The sequence below is a fragment of the Molossus molossus genome, unplaced genomic scaffold (genome assembly GCF_014108415.1).
Source record: "Molossus molossus isolate mMolMol1 unplaced genomic scaffold, mMolMol1.p scaffold_m16_p_12, whole genome shotgun sequence".
In the NCBI taxonomy this organism is placed as follows: domain Eukaryota; kingdom Metazoa; phylum Chordata; class Mammalia; order Chiroptera; family Molossidae; genus Molossus; species Molossus molossus.
In genome coordinates, this window is record NW_023425347.1 from 86484477 (window position 1) to 86498046 (window position 13570).

General features: G+C 47.6%; 1 protein-coding gene across 12 annotated transcripts in view; it reads right to left on the reverse strand.

The window, feature by feature from the left end:
* Positions 1-1116: 1116 nt before the first annotated feature.
* RPS6KA1 (ribosomal protein S6 kinase A1) overlaps positions 1117-13570 on the reverse strand; it is a 41477-nt gene continuing 29023 nt past the window's right edge. For 10 of the 12 annotated variants that reach the window (XM_036256661.1, XM_036256662.1, XM_036256671.1 and 7 more), the window contains 5 exons: positions 4106-4267; positions 3838-3914; positions 3454-3571; positions 2444-2581; positions 1349-2076 (listed from right to left, as the gene is read on the reverse strand). In XM_036256661.1, the coding sequence (XP_036112554.1) occupies positions 1954-2076; positions 2444-2581; positions 3454-3571; positions 3838-3914; positions 4106-4267 (618 nt within the window). In that variant the 3' untranslated portion in view covers positions 1349-1953. Of the gene's footprint in view, positions 2077-2443; positions 2582-3453; positions 3572-3837; positions 3915-4105; positions 4268-13570 lie in introns of all 12 variants that reach the window. The other 2 variants (XM_036256660.1, XM_036256664.1) reach the window with 2 other exon arrangements.

A 13570-nucleotide genomic window follows, 5' to 3' on the forward strand; every position in this document is an offset into this window, starting at 1 on the left:
CTCTAAAAAGTCAGTAAAAACATATTTAAAATAAAATAAAATAAAAATGTACATCAATGCCTGGCCAGTATGGCTCAGTGCTTGAGCATCGACTCATGCACCAGGAGGTTACTGGCTCAATTCCTGGTCAGGGCACATGCCCGGGTTACTGGCTTGATCCCCAGTGTGGGGCATGCAGGAGGCAGCCGATCGATGTTTGTTTCTCTCTCTCTCTCCTTCTCCCTAAAAAAAAAAAAAAAATCAATAAAAAATGTTTTCAAAAAATGCATAGCAAATCATGTTCCTCTCCTGCTTAGTTAAGTTCTTTTAGGACTTACATCTCAATTAGAATTAAACACTAACTCCTTACCCTGGCCTGCAAAGGAGGGCCCCTCCCCTCCCCCAGCTTCATCTTGTGCAAACCCCTGATCACAGCCACATCAGCTTCTCTTTGTTTCCTGAGCATGCCCAGCCTGTTTCCCCCTTGGGGCCCTTGTCCTGACTCTGCCCTCTGCCTCTTGGTCTTGGTTGGCCTCTTGTCATCATACAGATCTAGCTTCTGGGTCATGTTCCCAGAGAGGCCTTCCCTGATCAACCAATCTCTCTCATCTCAGTTTAGCTCTTCATATGTCTTAACAGTAGTTGACCTTGGTTTAGTAACTGTCCATTTCCCCACTAGGAGGTTAGATCTATGAAAACAATGACCTCGTTTTCTAGTTGATTCACCAGCACCTGAAGCAGGGCCAAAATAGGTACTTGGAAAAACTCTATTGTGTAAAGCAATGTCATTCCCGCTCCTGAGCCTGTTTTTCCATCTATAAAACGGAGATAATAATGGTACCCACCTCACAGGGTTGTTAAGATTGAATGAGATATACACATAAGGCCCAATCGCAGTGCCTTGCACTTGGTCACCGGTGGCTAATAATTCCATTAATACTATCAATAGCATAATGGAATCCCCTGGCAGGAATGTGAGGGCAGGGCAGGGGGGACTCCATGCTCCCGAATGACCTGTGCTCCAAGCAGCTGGGCTAATGGGCCCTGGTCCATTACTGGTCTGTCACTGCCAAAGTCCTCATCACCCGACAGCACAGAGAGGGCAAATTCAGGGATGAAAAGTGGAGGCAAGCATGCTTCAACTCAACTGTAAGTTTATTAGAAAGGCCATGGACAGATGAACCCTGAGTTACCAGCTGAGGAAGAAATGAAAACAAGCCCCTCCCCCCGGTCCACCCCACAGGCCTCCTGTGTACTCTGTCCTGTGGCAGACTCCGACAGAAGTCAGTCAAAAAGTGCATTCTGGATCCTCCTCTGGGAGTGGCCCGCCCTAACTGCAGGGGACCCACTGGTGGGGTTGATGTGGATGCTGGTGCATGGAACTGGGAGCCACGGGGCCTTGGTCCTCTCCTCTAGTAGGAAGTGGTTCCAGACCCCCCAGCAGAACAGTATGGAAAAGGAGCTGATTGGGGACAGAGCAAGTTCTGCTAAACAGCCAAGGGCCCTGGAAGTTGATGCTGGACTGCCTCAGAGGTGGGTGCAGATGGCTACAGATGGGCCAATCGTGGGGACCCCAGGACAGGATCCTAAAACCTCTCTAAAGGGTCCCAGCAACAGAGAGCCCTAGTGTGACTCAGTGTCCCTCCTGGGGCTGCATTGGCTATTTCTGTTCCCAGAAAGGCAAATGGATCTTATAAAAATCCATGGTGGTTGATTTCATTTTTCCTTAAAAAAAAAAGATATGAGTTTGTACAGTGAATCGATTTCAACCAGTAGAGCCTGAGCCGAGAAGAATCTGTCCTTGGGAAGGAGAAGGCACTTCTCACACCCTCACTGGGGTGACCTGGGCTGGCCGCTTCCTGGGCCCTTCGGGGCTCTGCTCCCTCTGGCCCTGTGGCTCAGGCCTGCTCTCTCCGGGTAGTATGCCGCCTCCATTGAGCTAGCACTGCCCTTCGGCCTGGATGCCCTGACCCCTCACAGGGTGGTGGACGGCAGCTTCCTCACCCGCCTCTGTGCCAGGATAGATGACTCAATGGGCTTCAGCTGAGGGGTGGGCTTGGAGCTGTTGAGTGCAGAGTATGTAGCTGCCATGGCTCCCTGGGAGAGAAGGTAGGAAGGAGGTCAATTTACGATGAAGCAGGTATAGACAGGAGAGGGGACATGTGTTCCAGGGTCAGGACAGCTCCTCCCAGTGTTTCACAGCCCACCCAGGCCTCTGTTAATCCAGCCTAGGTGATCCTTCATGGTCATTAGTCCTGCTTCCTACATCAGACTGATGGCTTCAGAGGTAAGGGGCTGTGTCTCCAAGAGGACTGGAGGCCTGTGAATGTACGGTTGACACCTCTGCATGTTAGACCTGGGCTCCAGGACAGACATGGCATCTCCTGGCTCTGCCACCTCAAGTCCTTGCCCATGGAAACTTGGCCTGGGTCCCCAGATGCCCAGCAGACTGGGATGGCCATACCTTCACAAGTTGTAGGTCCTGGTGGGATAGCTGGCTCTGAGGAAGCTTGTCTTTCTGGGTGATCCACGGGTGCTGCAGGACCTGCTTAGCTGTGAGGCGCTGGTGGGGGTCCACGTGCAGCATCTTGGACACCAGGTCCTGGGGGCACAGCGGGCAAGGGGGTTGGCCAGGAGGGGAACAGACAGCTGTGTCCCACTGATGGGGAATGGGCAAGGCAACCACTTTCCACCATCTCCTGCCTAAACCCTGGCAGTAGCCCCTCCCTGTGATCCATTCCCCACTGCTCCAGGGCCTCCCTGAGCACAGGCCCTTCTTTGGGATTTCTTCCTAGAATACCATTTCTCTTTCACCTTCTAGAAGCCAAGCAGGGAGGTGGGAAGAACCTAAGGTTGGGGGTTGGGTAGACTCAGTTTCAAAATTTGACTCTTCTGCTCATCCCTGAGTATCTTGGGCAATTTACTTTAACTCTCTGAACCTCAGTTTCCGTTCTGAGAAATAGAAATAACCACAATACCTGCTGCGTCAGGCTGATGTGAGGTAGTACTGTTCATTAAGGGTTCAACCCAGTGTCCAGCACAGAGGTTCCCATAACTGGGACCGTGCTCATATTGAAAGTGCAAATGTTCCCTCTTCTGAGAAGGCCTCTCTGCTCGGCATGGTCAGTAACTCTGCTCTGTGCCTCCATGGCCCGTACCCCTGGCCAGGAAGACACACTTTTCTCTGTTGCCCGGCATCTCTGTTCCTTGTATGTAAGCCTGTATCTGCCCCCACAGTAAGTTCCCACAAGGCATAATCACAGCTCTCTGTCTACTATGGGCCCAGAACACAGGAAGGACCAGTGAATGATGACCCAGTTGTCCAAACAACGTGTGTGTGTGTGTGGGGGCAGCCTGCCTGGGAATCTTCCACTTGGAGAAATGAGGCTTCAGGACACCTATTCATGACCTGCCCTGGGATGCTACCCTGCCTCCCCATCGTAAATGAGCTGGGCCCAGGCCTCACAGACTCACCTTGGCTGTCTCTGAAACTGTGTTCCAATTTCCCCCACTGAGGGTGAATTTCCCACTGCCGATCCGGGTCAGGATTTCCTCTGGTGTGTCACTGGGTCCATTGGCAAATGGAGTGTATCTGGAGAAAAGTCCACCCAATCTGGTTATAGCCTCTGGCCTCCAACCTGGGGCTAAGGGTGAGGGGCTGTGCCTCCCCCTTCAGACTGTGTTCCCAAAGGTGGCATCTTTCTCCTCAAGGTGAAGCATCCAAAGATAGGGCTATCTTCAGACCTTCCTGAGGCAGGGCGAGTCTCTCTCTCAGAAAGGCACCACTCCAGCCTGTACACTAGGACTGGAGGAAGGAGCGGGGTATTGGGAGGGGGCCCAGGCCAATGGGGCACTCACCCTGCCAGCATGGTGTACAGCAGAATGCCCAGGCTCCAGATGTCACAGCCTTCATCGTAGCCCTGGCGCTTCAGCACCTGGCAGAAAGGAAGGCAGGGGAGTATGGTCAGTTTGAGGGGCAGGGCAAGCGGCCCCATACGCTTGCCTGCTACTCCCCAAAGGGTAGGACATGGGTTCTAGCCATGGGCTGGATCCTCCTTTGGTACCTGGGCCAAGGCCACACAGAGTGCACATCCTCGCTCGCAGCTGAGGAGGCTGGGTCACTCACCTCAGGCGCCACAAAGTTGGCAGTGTAGCAAGGTGTCATGAGGAGCCCATTCTCAGCCCGCAGCTGCTTGGCGAAGCCAAAGTCACAGATGCGCAAGCACTCAGGGTTCCCAGACTCGTCCACATATAGGATGTTGCTGGGCTTGAGGTCCCTATGCACAACCTGGGGGCAGAGGGCTGGTCAGTTCTCGATGTGGCAGGCCTCTGTGGCTCAGATTGACTGCCAGAGATGGGACAGTTAGGAAGATGGGCCCAGAGAGAGGGACAGAAGGAAGCAGAATCTGAAAGGAGGTGAAGGGGCTGAAATGAGCCTTTCACACTGCTGGTACTGCGCACTTAAATCTGTCGGTGATTACAGGGCAGCTCCAACTGCACCTGTCCAACTCCTCCTCTCTCCCCTCAGAGCTGCTCTCACACCATCTTACCTAATGGCAACTCCATCCTTCCAACTGCTTGGGTCAAAATCTTAAGAGACATTCTTGTTTTCTCATATTCCTCAACCAATCCATCAGCAAGTTCTGTTGGCCCTACCATTAAAATAGATCCAACGCCCAACCATTTCTCAGCCCCTCCACTGGCAAGATGCTGATTCCAGCCACTCACCCCACCCCTGGGTCACGGCAACCACCTCATAACTGGCCTTTTTGCTTCACCTTCACCTCCTACAGTCTGTTCTAACACAGCAGCCAGAGATATCCTGCTAAATGTAAGTCAGATCATGTCATCCTAGCCAGAAACCTTTTTTTATCCTCACCCAGGGATATTTTTTCATTGATTTTTAGAGAAAGTGGAAGGAAGGGAGGGGGATAGAGAAACGTCGATATGAGAGAGACACACTGATTGGTTGGCTGCCTCCTGCACGACCCTGACTGGGGCCGGGGATTGAACCTGAAACCTAAGTACATGCCCTTCACCAGGAATTGAATCTGCGACCATTTGGTCTGTGGGCCAATGCTCTAACCACTGAGAAAACCAGCCGGAAACCTTTTAAAGAGTCCCCTCTTAAAAGGAAAAGTCCTGCCCTGGCCGGTTTGGCTCAGCGGTTAGAGCGTTGGCCCGCGGACCAATGAGTCGCAGGTTCGATTCTGTTCAAGGGCACGTACCTTGATTGTGGTTCGTCCTCGGCCCTGGTTGGGATTGTACAGGAGGCAACCACTCGATGTGTCCCTTTCACGTTGATATTTTTCTCTCTGTCTCTTACTCTCTCTCCCTCCCACTCCATCTGAACAAAAAACAAAAAAATGTCCTCGGGTGAGGATAAAAAATAAATAAATAGGAAAAGTCCTTACTTACAATGGCCTACATGGTCCCACCTGAGCTCTGCGCTACCCTCACCCACATCTCTTGCACTGACTGGTCTAGCCACAGCAGCTTCGTTGCTCTTCCTGCCACATGCCAAGCACATTCCTTCCTCCAGGCCTTTGCCTTGCTGTTCCATTTTTCTGGAACGCTCCTCCCTCAGGCATCTGCCTGGCTCATTCTCTGTTTCTTTTAGGTCTCAGCTCACATGTCACCCTTTCATTGAGGCCTGGATCATTCCACATAAAACAGCAGTTACCGAGCAGTGCCCCTTGGTTCCCTTCCCCTGCTTTCCTTCCATCCACAGCATTTACCGCCATTTGACATAATTTTACTTAATTGTTTTCTGAACTGACTTACTGGAATGTAAGTTCCATGAGTGTTTTTCAATTTTTTTCTTCATTGATTTTTAGAGGGAGAGAAAGATGGAAATGATGAGAGAGAACATCGAGTGGCTGCCTCCTGCATGCCCTCCACTGGGGACTGGGCCCACAACCTGGGCATGTGCCCTGACCGGGAATCGAACCGGTGACCTCTTGGTACATGGGTCGATGCTCAACCACTGAGCCACACTGGCCGGGCTCCATGAATGTTTTGTTCACTGCTATATCCCAGCCTTTAAAAGATTCTAGCATAGCCCTGGCCGGTTTGGCTCAGTGGTTGGAGCGTCGGCCTGTGGACCAGAGAGTCCCGGGTTCAGTTCCCACTAAGGGCAGGTACCTTGGTTGCAGTTTGTCCTCGCCCTGGTTGGGGTGGTGTGGGTGGCAGCCACTTGATGTGTCTCTCTCACATCGATGTTTCTCTCTCTCTTCCCCCCTCTCTCCCTCCTGCTCTATCTGAAGATAAATGCAAAAAAAAAGGAAAAGATTCTAGCATATAGTAGGTATTCAACAAATATCTGTTGAATGAATGGATGAATAACACTACTGAAGCCTTAAGCAAATGACTTTCCTCTGGCCCCCATTTGCACATCTGTAACCTGAGGGGGCTGAATCACTTCACTTTTCATCCTTCCCAATCCCTTTGTATGGTTCTATTCACTGTCACTCCTCTATCATCTAATTATCAAAAACTCAGATCTCTGGTCCTAGCCCAGAACTTTCCTGAGTGCAGGCTCTTATAGCTAGCTGCTTACCAGGTGGCAACCACTGAATATTTCACAGACACTTATACCTAACACAACCCAGACTAAAGTTGTTCTCACCCTCCAGCTCCCCTTCTCATAACCTACTGCTACCTCCCCTGTTGAACATTTTCAATGGCTCACCACTACCTACAAGACAAAACCCAAAGTCTCCATCCTGGTGTGAGAGGCTCAGCTATCTGTTCCAGGCTCATCGTCCACTGCATCCCTCAAGCGCCCTGAGCGCAGGCCAGTGGGGCTCCTTCGGTCACAAACAGCCCTATCTGTGGAATGCCTGCTCCCCTCCAGCACCTAGCATAGGGACTAGCACAAAGCAAGTGCTAAGTGAACTCTGTCCAGTGAATGAAAAAATCACACCTCTGAAACACGTAGACTTTGCAGGTTAGATTCACTGAGTCGCTCAGATTAGCTGGCTTTATGAGATGGTCCTTTCATAGTATGTTGAGCCCTGAACCCTAGCAGGTGTCACGAGGTGGGCAGGTTAGAGGGTAGACATAAACCAGGATAGAGGGAAGAATGTCAGGTAGATGAGGAGGAAAGGGCTACACCGGCAGGGTGCTCCCGTGACACTGAATTGTATCCACGACGACGTAGGGAATTGTATCCACCATGTATCCAGTACCTGCCCAGTCCCTGGGGCTCTCTCCTTCCTAATACAATCATATGGGCCAAAGGACAAACCCAGGCCCTTGAGAATGTAGACTCTTCTCTTTTCCCTGCCGAGGGCCCAGACAAGCTTCCCAGATGTCAGGGATGCTCAGCTTGGTTGAAGACATCAACTATGCTGGACAAGTAACAATCTTCCTGGTTTACAAAGTACTTTCCCAGCCATGTCTCCTTGGGCCCATGTTTATGTTGGTAAGTATGCAGGGCAGGGATTGTAGGCTTTATTTTACAGAGAAGGAAACCAAGGCAGTGAGAAGAGAACCAGCTTGCTCATCTAAGTAAGAAGCAGAGGTAAGACTTGATCCCATTTCTGACTTGATCCCATTAATTCCAGTCTTTCTAGTTTAGTGTAAAACAGGTGACACTTTTGGCAAACAGGGATATGAAGGTTTTCAATCTTTACTGTACCCTAACACAACAGAGAGAAACAACAAACTCCTACCGGAAGCCCCCTAAGTAATTCTGATACTTGTCCCCCAGGTTATATGTGGGGGTAGGGGGGATCATATTCTCACATCTCACTACACTGAAAAGCACAATAGGCTGTGCAAGCAACGGGTGAAGCCAGGCTGAGTGGGAGCCATGCCAACCAGTCTAAAGGGGCATCTGCTACTTACTCCCGCTGACAGTCACTATGTAGCAACTCAGGCCCTGGTTCCAAAAGCAGCTAAATTACCAAATCAAAGCAAATCCCAAACAAAAAACACCCCACAACTTGTAGGCCAAACTAAATATGTGTAGGTCAAATGTAGCCACAGAATCAACAGGCAGAGTTGTGACTTCAGTCAAGAATCAGGCAGCCAGGGTGTGAATCCTGGCTTTACCTGATGTAGCTGTGTGACCTTGGGCATGTCACTTAACCCCTCTAGCCCCTGGTTTTCTCACCTGTAAATGGGACTGGTACTAGTGCTTAGCCCCAGGGCTGCAGGAAGGAACACGAGTGGTTTACCAGGAATATTTAGCACAGGGCTTGAGGGATGGCAGCTGCTATCATAGTAACTCCAGCACTCCCTGGGGCTAAACCCCACCATCATGCTGGGTATTAAGATACAGTGACTGCTTGTCAAGTGCACTTAAAAACTAGAGGACAAAAAACAAAACAAAACAAAAAACTAGAGGACAAGGACAGGACAATTAGAGGACAGGTACTGTCCACAGCAGCATCTGATCACATGTAGTTAGAAGCTTAGACTCGAGCCAGATTAGCTATGTGATAAATGTAATGATAATACCTGCTTCATAGGTTCGTTGGAACAATTAATTGAGTTCTAAGTGGTTAGAACTCAGTCTGGCCTTTGGAAAGTGCTATCTAGTGCCAGCCGTCATTAGCAACAACAGCATCTCTGTCATCATTAGCGTCATTGGAGGATGTGCATTTAGGTGCCCATGACCAGCCAGAAAATAAAAAGTGACATTCTTTTATGTAAATGATCTGCTAAACAGAGAAGCCAAAGTATGACGTTCTTTCTTTTTTCATTGATTTTTTTAGAGAGAGAGGGAGGGAGAGAGAGAGAGAAACATCAATGTGAAAGAGAAACATCAATCGGCTGCCTCCTGCACGCCCCCTACTGGGGATCAAGCCCACAACCTGGTCATGTGCCCTGACTGGGAATCGAATCGGACCTCTCAGTCCATGGGATGATGCTTAACGCACTGAGCAACACCAGCTGGGCCCAAAGTATGACTTTCTATTGAGTTTTCAAACAGGCTGTCCCTGGCATACTGGGGCCCTTACAGAAACAATATGAAGGAAGCTAGAGACTTAAAAGGGATCCTGTATTAAACAAAGAACTCTTGCAAAAGAGGATGAAAAAGGCAGACAACCCAATTTTTAAAGACGAACAAAAGACTTGAACAGGCATTTCATAAAAGAGGCAGTTCAAAAGGCAATAAACACAGAAAGAGGTGCTCAACTTCATTAGTCATCAGAGAAATGCAAATTAAAACCTCTATGAGATACCACCTCACATCAATCAGAATGGCTGTGATTAAAAAGATGTAAATTACCAAGTGTTGGCAAGTACCAGAACTCTCACATGCTTCTGGTGGAAGTGTACATTGGTAAAACTTTGGAAAACTGGCAACATCTACTAAGGATGAACATACACATACACTATGACCCAACATTTCTAGGTATATGACCAATGTTAAAACATATATATTTTCATTAAAAGACAAGTATTAGAATTCATAGCAGTATTATTTGTCATAGTCAAAAACTGGTAGGTAACAACCCAATGTCCACTAGCAGTAGAATGGACAATTAAATCATGGTCTGTTCATATAGTAGAAACTACATAACATCAAGAATTAGTAAACTGTAGCCACATAATAATGTAGATGAATCTCAGAGAGAATGTTGAGTGACAGAAACCAGACAGATACAGAAGAGTATATCTGTCTAAAATTCAAAGATGGGAAAAACTAATCTAAGCTATAAACTATTAGAAGTTAGCTTGGAATGCTTGTCCTTGGGGAGGGGGCAGGGACTGGAGGGAGCACGCACGAGGGGATTTGGAAATACTTCATGACTTGATCTGGGTGCAGGTTACATGGTGTATTCACTTCTGTATTTCACATCTGTATTCACCTGTACATGAAGATTTATGTTTACATGATACTTCAATAAAAAGATATAGGAAATCCCTTGCCCGGCTGGTGTGGCTCAGTAGACTGAATGTCATCCCATGGACTGAGAGGTTCCGGTTCGACTCCCGGTCAGGGCACATGCCCAGGTTTCCAGCTCGATCCATGTTTCTCTCTTACATTGACACTTCTCTCTCTCTCTCCCCTTCCTCTCACTCTAAAAAAATCAATTAAAACGTATTTTTAAAAAGAAAGATATAGGAGATCCCTGTGGACCCTGTTCCCAGTTACCCCTTTCCCATCTTTCACTTCATCTGGGATTCCCAGCTTCTAGACCACAGATACTGCCAATGTGTAATCAGCCAAGAGATTCTCCCTCCATAACTGGATGCATCCAGAGCTTCCTATTTCCTCATTATCTGCCCTTGGTTGTTGGAAAGGGCTAGAAACTTTGGAGACACATAGATTCTTCACTTTGGGAAAGACAGTTTTCTCCAATAACACCCCCACCAAGTGGTGGTCTGTACTTGGAGCTGGGAGAGGGGCTCACTACTTTGGAAACAGCTCTCGCTCCAGAAAGTCCTTCCTTGTTCTGACCCCCTGGAAACACTGCTTTGGCCCTGTCTTCTAAATCTTCATGGGGAAACTCTAACTAATACTCACCTGAGGACAAAACAGGAAAAAGCAAACACATTTACCGCCTGACCTAACATATTTAAATATTAGTCTGTTGAAACTGGCCACTGCAAAAACCAAAACCACTTCAAACATGACCATAACAGTACATGTGGTAACCAAACTGAAGCTCTGGTTATGAGGTAAAGTTCTGTTTTACAAAAGAATCCCCCTTAATAAGTTAGAATTGGACATTATTATTTTTGCAAACCCTAATAATTGATTCAGGCAGAGATCCTGAAAGGATGAAACTGGTGAGAGGTTGTTGAGGATCTTTTTTTTCTTTTTGTATTTATCTTCAGATAGAGCGGGAGGGAGAAAGGTTGGGGGGAGAAACGTCGAATTGAGATGGACACATTGAGTGGCCACTACCCACACGACCCCAACTAGGGCAGGGACAAACTGCAGCCAAGGTACATGCCCTTATCAGGAACCGAACCCAGGACTCTCTGGTCCACAGGCCGATGCTCCAACTGCTGAGCCAAACCGGTCAGGGCGAGGTTGTTCAGGATCTTTATCATCAGTCCCACCTACCTGACATGATCAATGGGGCAACATGACATGGGGCTCCAGGATGTGATGCCGTATGAAGTACATTACACCTCCCATGGAGTGTTTTTTAGCTCCTTGTTTCCAAAAAGAAGCTGAAGCTGAATCTAAGTAAGACATTGAAGTTTACAGAAAATCCAGGCAACAGAGAAACAAGTAAAATGATACCATGAGGAAGCAGACACATTCCATATAAGAACTGATCTCTTCAACAAGACAGTGGTGTAAGAAAGGGAGGTTTTAGTCCTGGCCAGTTTGGCTCAATGGTTAGAGCGTCGGCCCGTGGTCCAGAGAGGCCTGGGTTTGGTTCCCGCTAAGGGCATGTAACTTGGTTGCAGTTTGTCCCCGGCCCTGGTTGGGGTCGTGGGGGAGGCAGCCACTCGATGTGTCCCTTTCACGTTGATGTTTCTCTCTCTCTCTCCCCCATTCTATCTGAACAAAAATGGAAAGAGAAAAAAAAAGAAGGAGGTTTTACTGTGGTTACATGGATGTTCACATTTAATAAAATTCATCAAATTGTACACTTAAGATCTACTGTGTGAGAGCCTCGTAGCTTAGTTGGTTAGAACATCGTCCCAATGTGCCTAAGTTGCGGGTTTGATCCCAGTCAGGCACATACAAGAATCAACCAATGAATGCAAAAATAAATGGAACAACAAATTGATGTTTCTCTCTCAAATCAGCAAATTAAAAAAGAAAAAGATCTACTGTGTCCAAATGTTATTGCAATTTTAGAAAAGAGACAAGGGATATAATGGTGAACAATAAGTGTGGACCTTGCAGAGACTGATTCCAATAAACCAATCGCAAAAAGATATTTTGAAAGGACAATCAATAGGGGAAATGTGTCTATTGACAGGGTACTATGTAAAAACAAGCAACCAATTTTGTTAGTGGTTATGAAAGAAATGTTTGCCTTTTTTAGAGTTCTAGATATAAAACAAAGATGTGAGGTCTGAGATAAGCTTTATTTTTATTTTATTTTTTAAAAATCCTCACCTGGCCCTGGCCGGTTTGGCTCAGCGGTTAGAACGTCGGCCTGCGGTCCAGAGAGACCTGGGTTTGGTTCCCGCTAAGGGCGTGTACCTCGGCTGCAGTCTGTCCCCGGCCCTGGTTAGTTGTGCAGGTGGGAACCACTCGATGTGTCCCTTTCATGTCGATGTTTTTCTCTCTCTCTCTCTCTCTTACTCTTCCTCTCTCTCCCTCCCACTCTATTTGAACAAAAAAATGGAAAAATGTCCTCGGGTAAGGATAAAAAAAAAATCCTCACCTGAGAATTTTTTTTTTATTGATTCTACAGAGAGAGGAATGGAAAAGGGAGAGAGAGAGAAAGAAACATTGATGTGAGAGAGAAAAATCTACTGGTTTCCTCCCGTACATGCCTCAATGGGGGATCGAATCCACAACCCTTTGGTGCATGGGATGATGCTCTAACCACTGAGAAACACCAGCCAGGGCTGAGATATGTTTTAAAATACTTTAATTATAGGTATTTACAGTCAAGTGTCATAAAGTTTGCAACTTTCGCCTAGCCGGTGTGGCTCAATGGTTGAGCATTGACCCATGCACCAAGAGGTCACTGGTTTGATTCCTGGTCAGGGCACATGCCCATGTTGTGAGCCCAATCCCCAGTGAGGGGCATGCAGGAGGTGGCCAATCGATGTTCTCTCTCATCAATGTTTCTCTCTCTCCCCCTCTCCCTTCCTCTCTAAAAAAAAAATCAATCAATCGTCTGGCTGGTGTGGCTCAGCGGTTGAGCGTCGACCCATGTACCCAGAGGTCGCTGGTCAAGACACATGCCCAGGTTGTGGGCCCGATCCCCAGTGGGGGGCATGCAGGAGGCGGCCAATTGATGTTCTCACTCATCAATGTTTCTATCTTTCTCTCCCTCTCCCTTCCTCTCTCTCTAAAATTCAATAAAGAAAAAACAATTTTTTTAAATCAATCAATCAATCATTAAGTAAAGTTGCCACATCCTTTCAAATGCACCCACAAAAAGGTATTTATATAGAAAGACAGAAAGAGAATTAAAGCAAATGTGGCAGACTGTTAAGATTTGGTGAATCTAGAAAGGAGACTGTTTTCATTATACTATTCTTTTAACTTTTCTATAGGTTTGAGCTTTTCCTCAATAAAAAGTTTGAGGAAATACATCAGCAACAACAAAAAGGAAAGGAACTCACATCGATGTTTCTCTCTCTCTCTTCCTCCCTCTCTCCCTCCTGCTCTATCTGAAGATAAATGCAAAAATGTCCTTGGGTGAGGATTAAAAAAAAAAAGTTTTGTTCAGTGGTTAGAGCTTCAGCCCGCAGACCAGAGAGACTGGGTTTGGTTCCTGCTAAGGGCATGTATCTTGGTTGCAGTTTGTCCCCAGCCCCAGCTGGGGTCATGTGGGTGGCAACCAGTCAATGTGCCTCTTTCTTTTTATTTTTTTTTTTATCATCCCCACCCGAGGACATTTTTCCATTTTTTGTTCAGGTAGAGTGGGACTGAGAGAGAGGAACAGAGAGAGAGAGAAACATCGACGTGAAAGGGACACATCGAGTG